Raw genomic sequence first — 18044 nt, 5'->3', positions numbered from 1 at the left:
TTCTCCTACCTCAGCTTCCGGAGTAGCTGGGACCACAGGTGCACACCACCACGCCTGGCTAATTTTTGTTTGTGGAGATAGGGTTTCGCCATGTTGCCCAGGCTGGTCTGGACTAGTCTGTACTTTCCAGTCAAGGAAACGAGGCTTTAGAGATACATAACAGTTATGATAAAGCCAGGTAAGGGTGATTTAGGGAGTAGCGAACTGACTTTGGGTGGTCTTTCAGGGTTAAGGAGGCTTGACTGAGGGACCCTCTACCCTGGCTAGGAGAAAGCAGAATTTGCGAGGTGGAGAGACACAGGGAAGGCAATCTGCAGAGAGAACAGTGTCAGGGAAAGTCCTGGGAAGCAGGATATCATGGAGCTGTCACAGAACTACTCCACGGCTCAGGGTTGTTCTACATGATAGAACGGTGAGGACAGGGGTGTCATAGGAGGTAGCCTTGGAGAGGTCAGTGTGGTCTGGAGGGCAGAGGCCAGGAGCGGATACAGTACTTAAAGCTGAGGGCGCACAGGGGCAGATTTCTGCTCTCAAGTGGACCTCTCTGGTAGCCTGGTGGGAGGGGCTGGAGGCTGGGCCCTTCACTGATGATGTTCTCTACACAGATGATGTTCTCTACACAGTCGAGATGAAGGGAGGGGGAGCCAGGGTAGCTCGAGGTAGGTATTAAGAGGGCTAGGAGAGAAATACCTAGGAGTTGATGCTGTCAGTGTTTCATGTCGAAGGGGTGGGGAGGACAAGGTGGCATTAGGGAAAACATCCTGGGGACTTGCTGGGATGAAGGATAATAGCCCCCACTGAGAAAGGAGGAAAGGCTTGAACAAGTTGGTTCTGAGGTGCCTGAGGACATCTCAGAAGAAGTCCTGGAGGCAGCTAATTCTCCTAGGCCCAGGCCTGGGGACTGCCCCATTTCCAGGCACCTGAGAGGTTCTCAGTCAGGTCTCTGCATTCAGAGTTCCTACAATTTCCAAGATTCCCCGGAGCATCTTTCTCCCAGGTGAGACAGCTACTGCGTCCAGGTGCCGTCTATGGCTCAGGAAAAAAGCAGTTCCAAAATCTGAGCTCCCTGGAGACAGGCACCTTTCTTGACGGGAGGATGGTCTGGCTTTGACTCAGAAACATTCCCTCCCTCCCACCCACTCTGGAATCTATCAGATTGGAGGAGGTGAAGGAATTGAACCAATCCCCAGCCCAGTTTCTCTCTCTCTCTCTTTTTTTTTTTGAAACCTCACTGGCATATTTCCTGCATGAGCTGACTGTCACGTGCTGGGCAGATTCTCTCCATATCATAACTTATTGCTCTTGTCTTTTAGAATAAAAGACTGACTCAGGCAGCTCAAGCTTCCACAAACTACTTAGAAAGGAATGAAAGTGATCCCTAAAACTAGACAGTTGGAAAGACATTCCCTGTGAGGAAGAGGCACTAGCCAGGGAATCAAAAGACCTGAGATTTAATCTTGGCTCTGTTGCTTACAAGCAGTTCGACCTTGGGTAGGTCAAACAGTTTCTATGGTTTCAGTTTCTTCTGGAAATTGGCAGAGGGGCAATTGCAGTAAATCAGAGGCTCTCTACGTTCAGGGTGCATTAGAATCACGTGGGGCGGGGGCAGTGAAGGGTGGTGGGGAGAGGGTTGTTAAAACACAGATTAATGTGCCCTAAACCTGGAATTTCTAATTCCATAAAATTTGCATTTCCAACAATTTTCCAGGGACTGCTGCTGCTGCTCCCAGGACTCCACTTTGAGAACCATGCATTAGATCATCTCTAAATCCTTGCTGCTCAATATGTTGTGCCCAGAGCAGCAGCATCTGGAAGCTTGTTAGAAACATAAAATCTTGGGGCCTACCCAGTCCTACTATATTTGAATGCATAAAAACAAGATTCCTAGGTGATTCTTTTGCATATTAAAACTTGAGAAGCATGGCTCTAAACTCACTTTATGATTTTATAGAAAAGATAAATATTCTGTCTCTTCTTCTTTCCACACACACATGCACCCACCCACCCACCCACCTATATATAGACACAGAGAAAAATCTATCTTGTCTTAATTTGCAAGGCAGATTGTGGTTTTCCTAATGCTTTCAAACTCTGCATACATATACGTGTATGTAACCACTTAATAGAGAATATAGCTTGATGTATGAGTTCTTATGCAAAGGATCAGAGGAGCAGGATTAGGTTCTTAGCAATCAAAGAAATCTTGGTGGCCTGGTCTAGCATCTACAAAGGGAAAACTCAAAGATGGAAGGGACTATACTCAGTAGAGTCTTATTTCAGTTCTTGTAATATACAAAATTGCCAATGCCCAAAGGCTTTCCGAAGGACACCCTGGACTTTCTATTGTGTATTTTTGGAGTTAAAATATGAATAACTTTAGGTTGTGGGCATAACAGAAATAACCTAAACCAGCAATTAAAGGCAAAATACCATCATAGACTTGGGTGGGCTAAAGGCAGATTCCTGGTTAGCTGCTTGGGGTGGAAGCCATTAAAAAAAAATAGTATCTAAGGTAAAACTATAATGTTTCCAGTTTTCAAGACAAACTTACTCCTACATTCTTGTTACAGATTGTTGTTTGGGTCATTCAAATTTAGAATGGTAAGATTTTATGATGGCAGTTTATGAAGAGCCTGTACAATTTTACACACACACACACATTCTCTCTCTCTCTGTCTGTCTGTGTGTGTGTGTGTGTGTTAAATAAATTATGTGAGCCTCCTTTGCTTCATGGGTCATGATTTTCTCTCCCCTAGAGCATTCTGATTTACACTATCTCTAGAATACAGTAGCGCCTCCTGTGGAGCAAGATGGTAGATAAGGGCCCATCTCAGCGGGTCATGCTTATAATCCCAGCACTTTGGGAGGCCTTAGCCAGTGGATCACTTGCATTGAGGAGTTCGAGACCAGCCTGGGCAATATAGCAAGACCCTGTCTTTTAAAGATAAAAAAAATTAGTTGGGCATGGTGGCTGTGCACCTGTAGTCCCAGGGAGGCTGAGGCGGGAGGAAGGCTTGAGCCCAGGGCAGTGAGCTGTGATTGCTGCCACTGTACCTGAGCCTGGGCAACACAGTGAGACCCTGTCTCAAACGAAAAAAAAAAAAAAGTATTTACTCATTACGTACACCTAGGAGTGATTGTTTTATAGGTAGAAGATGTGTGGGGCTAAGGTAAGGCCTGACAGCAGGTGCTTTTGTGGTGGAAACAGCATTTACTTGGGAAAGCACAGGTGCTTGGTCACCTGGTGCGACTGAGGCCGCAGCCACCGCCAACGCTGCCCTGACCTGGGCGTGTGGGTGGCTCTGAGTGGGTCCCTGCGCCCAGGGAGGTGCGGGAAGCTGGGGCCGGGACTCACGTACCGGGTCTGGCAGAGGTTTTGGTGGGGTGGGCTGTGGGCGGCCGCGCGGTCTGGAGCCTCCCGAACCTGCGGCCGTCGCCCGGGTCCCTGCGGTCTCCGCGGTGGGGCAGCAGCTCCAGGGGCTGATGCGTGTACAGGTCCGACTCGATCACCACCTGCCGGGCGGGGGAAGCGCGGTTAGCCCACTCCTCTGCTCGGGCCTCGGGACCCACGGCCCCCAGAGCGGGAGCTTTGCAGATGGAGTTTCTTGATCCTTCCTGACTCCAGTGAATTCTAGTAGCAGCGACAAAACCTGGGCAGGAAACCGGCCAGAAGTGGCTGCTTTATTTGACTTCAGACTGCCAAATGGTGCCATGGTGCAAGCAAATGAGGGTTCTGGAGGGGGCAGGGGTGTTCCTCAACAGCAAGCCCTTCACAGAGTTAGGAGCCTGGGCCATCAGGCCAGAGATCTGGGCAGGTCAGCTGCCCCGTCGCCTGACATGTTTTGACAATAGGACAGGCCTTGAAACGAGGGCAGTTCTGGAGATCGAGGTCTTACAGTCTTTGTAGCTGAGTGGACAACACCCTTGTTCATGCAGAGGACAACTTTTTGGATGCTCTAGCAGAGCGAAGACCTAGGGAGAGGGCTCAGGCCCAACTTAGTCTCAGATTTTTAAAAAGAAAGAAGCTGCTGGCAAAATGGAGCAGGGGGCACGGGGTGCTCTCCTACCCGCGCCCCCACTTCCCAGACCAGAGTGCCTGGGTCAGGGTGGAGCTGGGAGATGAATTTCCACTGGGTGTGGTTCTGTGCACGGAAATCTTGATAAGCCAGAACAAAGGGCCCAAAGCTAAAATGTTTTCAGTCATCACCACCTGCTGAGTAGTTATATTGGGAAGTTACTCCGTTAGAGTCCACCAAAATGGGCCTTACATTTTTTTTTTTTTTTTTTTTTTTTTTTTTTGAGGTGGAGTCTCACTCTGTCACCCAGTCTGGAGTGCAGTTGTGTGATCTCAGCTCATTGCCAGCTCCGCCTCCCAGGTTCACGCCATTCTCCTGCCTCAGCCTCCCGAGTAGCTGGGACTACAGGTGCCCGCCACCACGCCTGGCTAATTTTTTATATTTTTAGTGGAGACGGGGTTTCACTGTGTTAGCCAGGATGATCTCGATCTCCTGACCTCATGATCTGCCTGCCTCGGCCTCCCAAAGTGTTGGGATTACAGGCGTGAGCCACCATGCCCGGCCGGTATTTTTTTTTTTTTTTGGAAAAGAGTGTAATAAAAATACTTAAATCATTGAGATAATTTAAGTGTAAAAACTTGAGACAAATAGTAGCCATTTTATCTTACTATGGAGAGTCGTGAAGGGGAATCTTGGTAGTTTGGGCTCTGATCCTGCATATTTATATATAGGCAGGACACTGGGTCATTCATTCTGGGGGTTGGGGGGGTGGGCAGCCCTTTCATCACAGCTGTTCCTGATTTTATTTTCATTCTCTCAGCATCGCTCTCAGAGAGGAGGAGTGAGGGCTGCTGCGGAGTTCTCAGACCCACTTTGTAGAAGGAGGAAGTAAGGCAGGATGTGAAGCCTGGAGTCCACAGGAAGACTGCCGCTGCCTTCCAACATTTCCTCCTCTGAAAGGGAGACAAATGTTCGCTTTCAGGAACAAGAACCACCACCTCCCCATCTCTTCTCTGCATGGTGGGGAGGGAGAATGGGGAGGGAGAGAGTGGAGTGACATTAGCTGCTCAGCCCAGCAGCCAGATGGATGTAGGAGGTTTCCTGGGGCTGGCAAGGAGGCCAGCTACTTCCCAGGTTGCGACTGGGGACGTGCCTCCTCCAGCCCACCAAAGCATGCCAGTAGCAGGAAAGGAAAGAGGAGAAGAGCCCAGCTCTGAGCCTTCCTGTTTCTTAGCTGGGCCTGATACTTGGTTCTCATTTTCCACAATAACAGAGGCTCTGAGATGGCTGCAGCTCAGTGGGTTAGGCCCGTCCCAGGAAACAGACAGCTAAATGGATGCATGTGGCCTCCTGAAAGGCTCCTGGCAGCCTGGTTTATTTTCTGGTCTATAGGACACAGTCTGAGTTTGCTGCTGGTGGTCTTAGAACACACTGGTCTGAGAGGAGGCTTTTTAGCATCCTGAGTTTAGGAGCAAGATTAGAGAATTAGGATGGTGGTATGGGATGTTAATGAGCAGGGAGGAGGAGAGATAAGGGTTGAATGCTGAAAGTTTCCTTTTCTCGGCCAGCAAACTGTCAGCTGAAGTCGGGGAATGTACTAGAGTAACAAGCGTTACCACAATAAAGTAATACTCCCTTGCTGGTCATAGAGAGGTCAAGGTAGGAAAAGCAGAAGACACGAGCTAACACACAAGCCTCAGGATCCCATCCGCTGACATCTTTGATTCACACTTCTGCTTATTTGTTGCCTAGATTGCTGATAGGCAGTTAGAAAGACAGTCAAGAAGACCGAGATAATAGAGAATCACAATGCTTTGGGGCTGAGGGGATCCACAGAAATGTTCTAGCCCAATTCTAGCCTAATTTTATACATAGGGAAACTGAGGCCAAGAGACGCCATGTGTCTTACTCAAGACCACAGAACTGTAAGGGACAGAGCCAGGATGAGAACCATGGTTTCATGCCTCCTAAGTGCGTGTTCTTGGTAAACCCATAGAAGTGCCTACATTCAGGCTGGGCGCAGTGGCTCATGCCTGTAATCCCAGCACTTTGGGAGGATGAGGTGGCAGATGGCTTGAGCCCAGGAGTTCAAGACCTGGGCAACATGGCAAAACCCTGTCTCTACAAAAAAAACCCCACAAAAACGAGCCGGGTGTGGTGCCACGTGCCTGTGGTCTCACCTACTTGGGAGGCTGAAATGGGAGGATCGCCTGAGCCCAGGAGGTTGGGGCTGTAGTGAGCTCTGACCATCCCACTGCATTTCAGCCTGGGGGACAGAGTGAGACCCTGTCTTAAAAAAAAAAGAAAGGGCCTACATCCAGATAGGAATTTTCAAGTGCAAGTGCAATTGGTTGCTCTGTGCATTTCTTTTCTTTTTCTTTCTTTCTTTCTTTTTTTTTTTAAATTTTGAGACGGAGTCTCACTCTGTCACCCAGGCTGGAGTACAGTGTGGCATGATCTTGGCTCACTGCAACCTCTGCCTCCCGGGTTCAAGCAATTCTCCTGCCTCAGCCTCTCAAGTAGCTGGGACTACAGGCACATGCTACCATGCCCGGCTAATTTTTGTATTTTTAGTAGAGACGGGGTTTCACCATGTCGGTCAGGCTGAGCTCGAACTCCGATATCAGGTGATCCACCTGCCTCGGCCTCCCAAAGTGCTGGGATTATGGGTGCGAGCCACCGTGCCCGGCACTCTGTGCATTTCAAAAAATCAGGAGAACCCCACAAATATTTCTCCTCACAAGCTTGAAATCTGGGAAGAATGTGACCTTTGCAATCTCATTTATCCATCTTTTCTGATGGCTGACCGCCTGCTTATTCTGAAGGGGCCACAAATCTCCATCGTCATCGCTCCATGCCAGAAGGCTTAACTGACCCACATCTTTGTGTAAGTTTATCCCCTTGAGCTACTCCTATGATAGTGGGCATCGGGATGATCAAAATGTCAATACAATTGTCTAAGAATTAAACAAATTAAAGACTGGAGAGACCATCTAGAGAAGGAACAGTGTGAGGCTTTGCCTTGAATTTGGAAGAAATACAATTCAAGAAGAGTGAGAGAGGAAGGAAAGCTGACATTAAGCATCGCTCGGGGAGGAAAGAGATATTTGAGAAGAAGGAACCTGAAATCCATCCACATGGTAGTCTAAGGGATGAGAAGAAACACAAATACAAATTTGAGGCCATAGGAAGTTGTAAATATGGGTACAGTTGCAAAATAAGAATTATTTTCTCAAGCCTGTAATCCCAGCACTTTGGGAGGCCGAGACGGGCGGATCACGAGGTCAGGAGATCGAGACCATCCTGGCTAACACGGTGAAACCCCAAAAAACTAGCCGGGTGAGGTGGCGGGCGCCTGTAGTCCCAGCTGCTCGGGAGGCTGAGGCAGGAGAATGGCCTAAACCCAGGAGGCGGAGCTTGCAGTGAGCTGAGATCCGGCCACTGCACTCCAGCCTGGGCAACAGAGTGAGACTCCGTCTCAAAAAAAAAAAAAAAGAATTATTTTCCTCATCAAGATAACCAGTCACAATTGCTTTTAGATCACCAAGTTGGAGAAGACAAAGACTCAAAGGGAAGCCAAGGATCAGTTGGTTAGGGACACAAGAGACCAGAGACAATTCTTTCCTTTTTGGGATTCACTTTTCCCATCTGCAAAAGGAGGAGGTGGACTAAGAGACATTGCCTGTCTTCTAATTCGAATGGTCTGTATGACTGGGGCTGAGTTTTACAAGCAGAGGCTGGGCTAAGCTAACTGTTAGGGGAAATCAGAAATTCAGAGGAAAGTGCAAAAGGCCAGAGAGCACTCCTGCGCTGTCCACCTGGAGGAAGACTGAATATGGGAAGACAAGAGCCAAACTTCTTGACCAAAAGACTGAAAGATCTGTGGTGAAACTTTCTTAAACTCCAAATTACCCACGGACTCCTTCTCTTTCAATTTTTGGGAATACCTCACCCACTGCTCCTTGAAAGTTGGGAGCATTTTCCTTCTAGACTTTGGGATTGAATTTTCAGGGACCATGAGAAGGATCAGAATCAGTTTCCCTACAATCAAATTTTCCATCCATTAGAAACCCTTCTCTTTCTTAACATACAACAGGTTCTCGAAAAAGGCATATAGTGCTTGCTTCAGCAACACATACACTAAAATGGAAATGATACAGAGAAGAGTACCATGGCCACTGTGCAAGGGTAACACGCAAATTCATGAAGTATTCCATATTTTTACTACACGGCCATAAAAAAGAACAAAATTGGCTGGGCGTGGTGGCTCACACCTGTAATCCCAGCACTCTGGGAGGTCGAGGCGGGCAGATCATTTGAGGTCAGGAGTTTGGGACCAGCCTGACCAACATGGTGAAACCCCATCTCTACTAAAAATACAAAAAAAATTAGCCAGGCATGATGGCGGGCACCTGTAGTCCCAGCTACTCAGAGTCTGAGGCAGGAGAATCGCTTGAACCTAGGAGGTGGAGGTTGCAGTGAGCTGAGATCACGCCATTGCACTCCTGCCTGGGCAGTGGAGTGAGATTGTCTCTCAAAAACAAAAAAAACAAAACAAAAAAACCCAATAAAACAAACAAAAAATCACATCCTTTGCATCAACATGGATGCAATGCAGCTGGAGGATATTATCCTAAGCAAAATAACACAAACTGAAAACTATATACTGCATGCTCTCACTTTTAAGCGGGAGCTAAATATTGGGTACACGCAGACACGAAGATGGAACTAATAGACACTGGGAACTCCAAAAAGGAGGAGAAAGGGAAGGGGGCAAGGGTGGAAACACTACCTATTGGGTATTATGTTCACTACTTAGGCGATGCTATCATTAGAAGCCCAAATCTCAGCATCATGCAATATACTTATGTAAAAAACCTGCGCACATACCCCCTAAATCTAAAATAAGGAAAAGGCATATAACTGAGAGAAATATAGGCAAAAGACATGAGTAAGAAACCTGTAGGGAAAAAAATGTTGAAATGATCAATACATCTATGAAAAGACAAAGAATCACATCAATAATTATAGAAGTACAAATTAAACAGGATATGTTTACCTATCTGATTGTCAAAGACTAACAACATTGATGCCACACAGTATAGGCTCAGCTGTTCTGGAAAAGCTGTTTTAAAACGTAATTGCTAGGAATTTGTCAATGGCTATAAAATTGTTTCAATGTTTATCTCCTTTGGCCTAGGATTTTCATATCTATAAATTTATCCTCAGAATCATTTAAGAACATAAAAATATGTTCAAGAATTTGTTGTGGCATTATTTAATAGAAAAAAATGGGGAACCCTATTTATTGATAATTTGGTTAAATAATGAATCTAGAAAACTTCAGGTTTGGTTTGGGTAAAACAGATTATAGCGCATTCATACAGTGTTGTATTATACAGCCGCTATAAAGAATGAGGTAGGCCAGGCATAGTGGGTCAGGCCTGTAATCTCAGCACTTTGGGAGGCTGAGACAGTAGGTTTGCTTGAGTCCAAGAGTTCAACACCAGCCTGGGCAACATGACAAAACCCTATCAAAAATAATAATAGTAATAATAATAAATAAAGATTTAAAAATGTTTGTGTATATAAAAAAAGAATAAGGTAAAGCTATACGGATGAATTGGCATAGAAAGATATTCAAGATTTATTAAGAGAAAGAAGCAAATTGCAAAGCAGTACATTATCAGATAATAAGGCATAATATAGTTTAGTATATGGAAAGTTTTCACTTAAAAAAAAAAAAAAAAAACCTGGGCAGGGCGTAGTGGCTCACGCCTGTAATCCCAGCACTTTGGGAGGCCGAGGTGGGCAGATCACCTGAGGCCAGGAGTTCAAGACCAGTCTGGCCAGCATGGTGAAACTCCATCTCTACTAAAAATATTTTTAAAAATAGCTGGGCATGGTGGTGGGTGCCTCTAATTCCAGCTACTCAGGAGGCTGAGGCAGAAGAATTGCTTGAACCCAGGAGACAGAGGTTTCAGTGAGCCGACATGGTGCCACTGCCCTCCAGCCTGGGCAACAGAGTGAGACTCTGTCTCAAGACAAAACAAAACAAAACAACAACAACAACAAAAAAACCAAAACCAAACAAACAAACAAACAAACAAAAAACTGGCTGGGCACTGTGGCTTACACCTGTAAATTTCAGCACTTTGGGAGGAGGCCGAGGCGGGGAGATTGCTTGAGTCCAAGAGATTGAGACTAGATTGGGTGACATAGTGAAATCCTGTCTCTACAAAAATTAGCTGGGTGTAGTGGCCCATGCCTGCAGTCCCAGATACTCGGGAGGCTAAGAAGGGAGGATCACTTGAGCCCAAGGGGGTCAAGACTGTGGTGAGCTAAGACCATGCCATTGCACTCCAGCCTGGGCGACAGAGTGAGACCCTGTCTCAAAAAAAAAAAAAAAAAAAAATGCCCAATACTTATTGAATGCTTATATGTGTCAGGCTCTGGACTAAACATTTTATATGCATTAAATCATTTGCCAAAAAATGAGAAAAACATTTAAAAAAATAAATGTGGCTTTTGTTGCAGAAGAAAAAAAAATCATTTGCTCCTTTCCATGGTTCTTGAGATATGTTCTCTTATTATCCTTATTTTAATGCTAAGGAAGTGGAGTTCCACAATAGCTAAGCAACTTGCTCAGGGTCGCATAGCTAGAAATGGATAGAACTGGGATTTAAACCCAGGCCATCTGACTCTGAAGTCTACATATCTAACCCCTCTCTTCTGTAGCTTCTCAGGATTTGCTGATCGTATACAGTAGTCCCCTTTCATCTATGGTTTCAGTTACCCTTGGTCAAGTAGAGTCTGAAAATATTAAACGGAAAATTCCAGAAATATTTCATAGGTTTCAAATTTTGCACCATTTGGAGCAGTGTGATGAAATCTCACACCAATCTATATGGCCCCTCCTGGGGCATGAATCATCCCTTTGTCCAGGGTCTCCATTCTGTGGACAACCTCCACTTGTTAGTCACTTAGTAGCCATCCCGGTTATTAGATTTAAAGGACATAGTGATACAGGGTTTAGTACTATCCATGGTTTCAGGCATCCACTAGAGGTTTTGGAACATATTTCCTGCAGACAAGGAGGGACTACTGTATTGTATAAAATTTTATATCGCATATACTGCTTTTGGATATAAAAAGGTAATACATTTATATACATGTATATATTTACATGTATAGTATATGTACATGTTATATACAAACAACAGCTAGTAAAACTCCATCTCATTCAAAGGACATTAATTTTTTTTTTTTTTTTTTTTTGAGGCAGGATCTCACTGTTTGCCCAGGCTGGAGTACAGTAGCATGACCATGGCTTACTGTAGCCTTGAACTCCCTGGCTCACATGATCCTTCAATTTCAGCCTCCCAAGTAGCTAGGACAACAGGAGCATAGCACCATGCCTGGCTAATTTTTTTTTTTTTTGAGATGGAGCTGCTCTGTTGCCCAGGCTGGAATGCAGTGGCACGATCTTGGCTCACTGCAACCTCTGCCTCTCAGGTTCAAGCAATTCTCCTGCCTCAGCCTCCTGAGTAGCTGGGATTACAGGTATGCGCCACCATGCCCAACTAATTTTTGTATTTTTGGTAGAGATGGGGTTTCTCCATGTTGGCCAGGCTGAGCTTGAACTCCTGACCTCGGGTGATCCGCCCACCTCGGCATCCCAAAGTGCTAGGATTACAGGCCTGAGCCACTGCACCTGGCCGCCTGGATAATTTTTTGACTTTTTTTGTAGAGTCGGGGTCTCATTATGTTGCCCAGGCTGGCCTCGAATTCTTGGGCTCTAGCTAACCTCCTGCTTCAACCTCCCAAAATGCTGGGATTATAGGTGTGAGCCACAGTGCCCAGTCGAAAAACATTTTTTAACGGAGAATAGGCTTTTGAAAATTGAGATACTTCAAAAATTGAAAGGCTATCCTATGAAAAATTGTCGACCGGGCGCGGTGGCTCAAGCCTGTAATCCCAGCACTTTGGGAGGCCAAGACGGGCAGATCACGAGGTCAGGAGATCGAGACCGTCCTGGCTAACACGGTGAAACCCCGTCTCTACTATAAAAATACAAAAAAACTAGCTGGGTGAGGTGACGGGCGCCTATAGTCCCAGCTACTCGGGAGGCTGAGGCAGGAGAATGGCATGAACCCAGGAGGCAGAGCTTGCAGTGAGCCGAGATCCAGCCACTGTACTCCAGCCTGGGCGACAGAGCAAGACTCTGTCTCAAGAAAAAAAAAAAAAAAGGAAACATTGTCATAGAAATAGAAACTCCAGTACAACCAAGAGGACACAATTCAGTTTCAACTTTAAAGCACAAAGATGTATTGACAGTTTTTATGTAAAGACATTTATATATAAAATGGGAATTGCACAGCATTATTAGGCTCTAAAGACATGTAAGCTAATTTTAGAGTAATGCATACGCATGTTAAAGCAGCAAAACATAATACAAAAAGAGGAAAGCCAATGCTGGTGATGTTGGTGGTAAATGGACAAGCACTACTGGAAACCCCCCAGTTGTTCAGAATTCCTGACAGTATGTGACAAAACTGTACAAAGAACTAGTTTGAGCAAATCACAATTCTCTACATCTAGCACAATGTTTGTCACACACAGTAGGAATGCAAATATTTGATGAAGGAGTGGATGGATGGATGAAATTGTTCTTATCCTTTTACCTGTTTATTCTACTTTGAGGCCTATGCTCTGAGGAATTAATCCAGAAGAATAGTATTTTGGCCAGGTACAGTGGTTCATGCCTATAATCCCAGCACTTTGGGAGGCCAAGGCAGGTGGATCATGAGGTCAGGAGAGCAAGACCATCCCGGCCAACATGGTGAAACCCCGTCTCTACTAAAATACAAAAAATTAGCCGGGTGTGCTAACATGCGCCTGTGGTCCCAGCTACTTGGGAGGCTGAGACAGGGGAATCCCTTGAACCCTGGAGGCGGCAGAGGTAGCAGTGAGCCGAGATTGCGCCACTGCACTCCAGCCTGGTGACAGAGCGAGACTCCGTCTCAAAAAAAAAAAAAAAAAAAAAAAAGAATAGTATTTTATATAAATACATTCATTGATGTGCTATTAATAATAGTTAAAAAAAAAAAGGAACATTATGAATGCCAACAATAGGAAAACACCTAGATCAGGAATGCTATGTCCATATCATGGACTCTGTTTAAACAAGAAAAAAAAAAATGTGTGCATAAAACAAGGCTTACTCTCTGTGCCTGGAGAAAATGGCAGAATAAGAGGTCCAGTTCTGGGTCACTCAGTGTCTGGTTGACATTTGTCAATTATTTTGGTTAAGTGGAGAGCAGAGAGTGCAGCACCCACCACACGGAACACTGAAACCCTCCTGGCCACTGAGAGCTGGGGAGGGAGAGTGAAGAAGCCTGGCATTGCTTTTTAAATGAAAGTCAACCAAACAGCATCAAAACTAAAGTTTCCTTACATTCTTGGTCAAGAGGTGTTGAGAGCTTTTGGCTCTTCTTCTGGCTGGACTGGATACTGCAAAGACAGAGAGAAAGAAATGGTTTTAGACAACACCAGCGAGGCTGACATAGCTATAGTAACAACACTAAGAAGGCTTGAATCTCTGGCAAGGCAGGGGCATAGAGGAGGAGATGGGAAAAAGAGACAGGGTCATTGCGATCGAAGATGTTACTTGGCTTGAGTACAGAGTTCATAGCTGCATTACTCACAAGAGCTGAAGTTTGGGAACAACCCAAATGTCCACCAACAGATGAATGAATAAACAAAATATGGTGTCTATATGTGATGGAATATTACTCAGCCTTGAAAAGGAATGGAATTCTGATACATGCTACACATGGATGAACCTTGAACACATGGCACTAAGTGAAATAAGCCGGACACAAAAGGTCACATAGTCTACGATTCCTCTTAATATGGGGTTCCTAGAGTAGTCAAATTTATAGAGACAGAAAAACAAACAAAAGGACAAAAAACCAAATTTGTAGAGACAGAAAGTAGGATGGTGGTTACCAGTAGCTGGAAGAGTGGGGGAATGAGTTAGTGTTCAATGGGTTCAGAGTTTTAGTTTGGGATAATGAAGAAGCGATAGGATGGATGGGGGTGATGGTTGCATAACAATGTGAATAGACTTAATGCCACTGACCTGTACACTTAAAAGTTTTTAAAATGGTACATTTTGTTATGCATATTTTACCAGAGTTATAAAAATACTTAAAGAAATTAACCATTAAAAATGTTACTTGGTTGGGAAAAGGTGTGGATTTTGTTGAAAATGGAGACACTAGGCGTCTGTTTTCCATGTTGCTGCTAGGATGATCCACCTACAACTGAAATCCCACCATGTCCCTGCCCGGCTTAGAACAGAAATGACTTCGTGTCAAATATCAGATGAGTGACAGACGAGTGCTGGCCTTGTTATCTTCTGCAAAGCCTGAGAAGCCTGCAGAAACGAATGCTGGTTAGCAGCCAGAGCTCCTGGCTCCCTCCCTTGGCTTGGTGTGAATCTGAACTTGATGCTTTGCCAGTTACCAGCTATGCGACTTGGTTAAATCTCTCTCTCTCTCAATCTCTCTCTCTCTCTGTCGCACTTTCCTCCCTTCAAGACAGGGATCATAATGGCACCTACCTCAGAAGGCTATGGCAAAGATTAAAGGAACTCATGCTTAAAAAATCCTTGGTCTAGCACCTGATGAGGAATGAATTCCCAGCAATCAGAGGTAGTTATGATTTTCCTCTTTTTTCTGCAAGATGAGGGCAGGTGGGAGGAGTAGGTGATGGCTACAGATGATAGCATTCTGTTAAGATTTCTCTTTCTGGAACATTCCACGTTTCCTCCTGCTGTTCCCCAATTCCCCTCACCACCCCTTCCCCATTGTTGCTTATCCCAAATGAATTATTTTGAATGCCATGGTGTTGTTCACCCAGAGTTAAATCCACTGAAATAACTTCTGGCACAACTTTTTCATAAAACCACGACGTTTATCTATTGTAGTTACTGTGAATTGTGCTGATGAAATCTTTCCCTTAAAGGGCTCTCATCCTTTCAAGAAAGTAAAACCACACACATGTTCTCAGTTACAGGATTGGTCTATGTCCTGTGCCTTTCAAAATACTTAAGAAGCAACATAATATTTGCTATTGCCATATTTTGGGGAGGTTTTAAGATGGCTCAGTTAAAAAAATATGTATGTAGATATTGGGCTGAACTCAATATGTATGTGTTGGAAACAGGGATGTAATACAAAAACAATAAATGTAATGATGGCTCACGTTGCACTACCCTGGGTGATGGCTTGTTTATCTCTTTTACAGCAACTTCACAAGGTAGCTACTCTTTGTGAACTCCCCTGCACAGATGGGGATGCCTGAGGGATAGAGGGGCCACACAGTCGATGTTGGAACAAGGCCCACACTCCTAACCACCAGGCTGCACTGCCTGTACTGCTGAGGTTGTACTGGGGAAGGTTTGGTTACTGAACATCCTTAAGCATGGCTAACCCGCAGCCTTTGGGAAACGGCACACCAGGCAGGAGCCCTTGTTAGATAGAATCAAGCGACTCTATTTGTACATTTAGGGGATATGGAATGTAATGAAGAGTTATCACTCTCTCTCATGAGTGGCGACTCAAGACCTGCTAGCTCTGTCTTCTCTCATGGAGAGCCCTCTGTTTGGAGGCTTTGGAGAAGGCCAGTGAGGCCAGGCAAGAAGTGAGAAGAGGTGGACTTAATTCATCCATGATCTAATACAAAATGGCCATAATCCTTTTCTAGAGAACAGCTTCCTGAGCAGTGAAATGTCCGTGAATACCAGTGAATACTTTGTTTAATACCAGGAGGTGGCCATGAATGAAAATGACAAGGAAAAAAGATAAGATTACATATTTATCTTTGACGGATCATGTTGATTATTGTAAATACAAAATAAAATTGGAAATCACTTTGTAAGTGATGTATTTAATGGTGCTAACTACATGCCAGCTACTGTTCTAAATGCTTTATATACATACTCATTTATTCCCCATATGATCCTGGAAGATAAGTTGTTTCTCCCATTTATAGCAGTGGAAACTCAGGCCCAGAGAGGTTAAGTAGCTTGCCCAAGGTCAAACAGTGCAGAAGTGGCAGCAGTCCCTTAACCACTTGGTCTTTCACTTTTTCTCCCTTTAAAAATTTTGTAAAGGGAAATGAATGATAGAAAATAAACACACGTAACATTTTCATATTTGCTTCTACTTTGTTTTCTTCTCATATACAAGAAACACAAAATCAGAGGCAAGGTTTTGGTTCTCTTTCTACCCTTCCCTAATTCTCTTTCCCTACCTTCCCAAGGCTACTGAGATCACTAATTTTATCTATATTTTTCTGGTGTATGTTTTAGTATTTTTCTGTAGATACATATCCATAAACAATATATAGTATTGGTTTATATTTTCAAATTTACAGAAATGCTATCATACATATATAATTTTTCAGCCTGCGTGTTTGGCACTCAGCATTATGCTTAGCTCTACCTATGTTCGTATGCATACATCTAGTTTATTCCTGTTGACAATGTATAGTATTCCATAGCATGACGGCACCACATTTTAACCATTCCCCTCTTCATGGACACTTAGGTTATTTTCAGTTGTGCCCTCTTAGAACCAATGGCACTGTGAACATCCAGGGGTAAGAGGAGTTCCACCCAAAAGCGAAACTACTGATTCCCAGGGTCAACTTGGACTTGCAGAGTTTCCAGAGGGAATTCCAACTCCTGCACGTGGGCGGCAGACTCCCAGCTCTTTTTCCTCTCTCTGGATCTGGCAGTAAATGTCTAAAGCTTAATTTATGTCCTGCAGGCTGTCTCTTTGTGGCCAAACGGAATCTCTCCCTCCCCTGCTGTGCAATGGCCCTGTCGGCGGCTGACACAGGGGAAGAAAGGAATTGTTTGAATGTGGACTCACAACACCAGCAAACACCCAGCCCACTTCATTCAAGGCTGACAATGAGACCAGGGGCTAAGCCTGAGTCATGGGGATGGATGGGAGGGGGCAAGACAGGAGCGCAGGCAAAGAGCAGAGGCGGCAGGAGAGGGGGCCATGCTTAGGAGGGGGTGAGGGGACTGCCCAGGAACCAGACACTTGGACTCATCAGAACCCTCACACAAAGCCCTTAACGCCATTCACTGAGGACCACAAGAGCTTATAAAGTCAAGATTCTCGTGTCGCATTCTCTGGCAGCATTAGTCGCAGGTTAAGTTTGCGAGGTGGCCCTGGGTTCTGTGGAGAAGCCAGCCCAGGGTCAGGGCGCTCTCTGCTTCATTGGACTTCAAGCAGCCGCCGGGAGTATTTCTCCGCACATTGCATGGCACAGTTAGAAGTCATACTTTTAAACCAGCTGTTGTCATTTCAGAACCCACTTGCTCACTGGAAAAAATGAAAGTCTCTATCTAGCTGCCCCGGGATTTTGTTTTCACCTGTGTCCGCAGCAATGGCTTGCTGTCACTTCCATTGTTGTACTGGACTGCTGGTCCTGAATTTAATGAAACAGGGAGTATTTAGCTGCTCTCGCCTTCCCCTTGATGGATTGTTTCTCAGTGATTGATGTTTATCCTTGTGCCTCTTTCCCCCCTTCAAAAAATCAAATACCATCAAAACAGAGAGTCCGTCAGACCCCAGAGACCTGAGGATAAACCGTAGTAAGGCAGCATGTGACTGTCCTTCCCCTCTTGCCTAATATGCCACGTTAAGGAAACGGTCAAGGGCAATTTCACTTACCCTTGGAAGGAATCACGGTGGTGAAAACTTCTATGTTCTCGTCACTGCAGCTGTAAATCTGATGCATCATTTCAGCCTTCTCTTCCCGAAGTGCCTGGCAACTGGGGGCCTCTGTCTCTGGACCCCTAGTCGCGAGGCATCCTAATCCAGTCTGGCTCAGGGATCATTGTGCGGGTCCACAAAAGACAGGCTGGTGCTGTGAGCTCATCTCGTTCCAGTCTTCACTGCAACATTTTCTAAACCCATCTGTCCTTTTTTTTTTTTTTTTTTT

At 45.1% G+C, this 18044-nt stretch overlaps 1 protein-coding gene across 2 annotated transcripts in view; it reads right to left on the bottom strand.

Moving 5' to 3' along the window:
* Nucleotides 1-18044, bottom strand: part of LOC105536984 (chromosome unknown open reading frame, human C8orf46) — a 29128-nt gene extending 11084 nt beyond the window's left edge. The window contains exons 1-4 of one of the 2 annotated variants that reach the window (XM_011976474.1): nucleotides 17774-18044; nucleotides 13474-13529; nucleotides 11044-11100; nucleotides 3360-3513 (exon numbers count right to left, since the gene is read on the bottom strand). In XM_011976474.1, the coding sequence (XP_011831864.1) occupies nucleotides 3360-3513; nucleotides 11044-11100; nucleotides 13474-13529; nucleotides 17774-17843 (337 nt within the window). In that variant the 5' untranslated portion in view covers nucleotides 17844-18044. The remainder of the gene's footprint in view (nucleotides 1-3359; nucleotides 3514-11043; nucleotides 11101-13473; nucleotides 13530-17773) is intronic. The other variant, XM_011976475.1, reaches the window with a different exon arrangement.

The sequence above is a fragment of the Mandrillus leucophaeus genome, unplaced genomic scaffold, assembly GCF_000951045.1.
Source record: "Mandrillus leucophaeus isolate KB7577 unplaced genomic scaffold, Mleu.le_1.0 Scaffold167, whole genome shotgun sequence".
In the NCBI taxonomy this organism is placed as follows: Eukaryota; Metazoa; Chordata; class Mammalia; order Primates; family Cercopithecidae; genus Mandrillus; species Mandrillus leucophaeus.
Note: the sequence above shows the minus strand (reverse complement) of the source record. Positions and strands in the feature narration are given on the sequence as shown.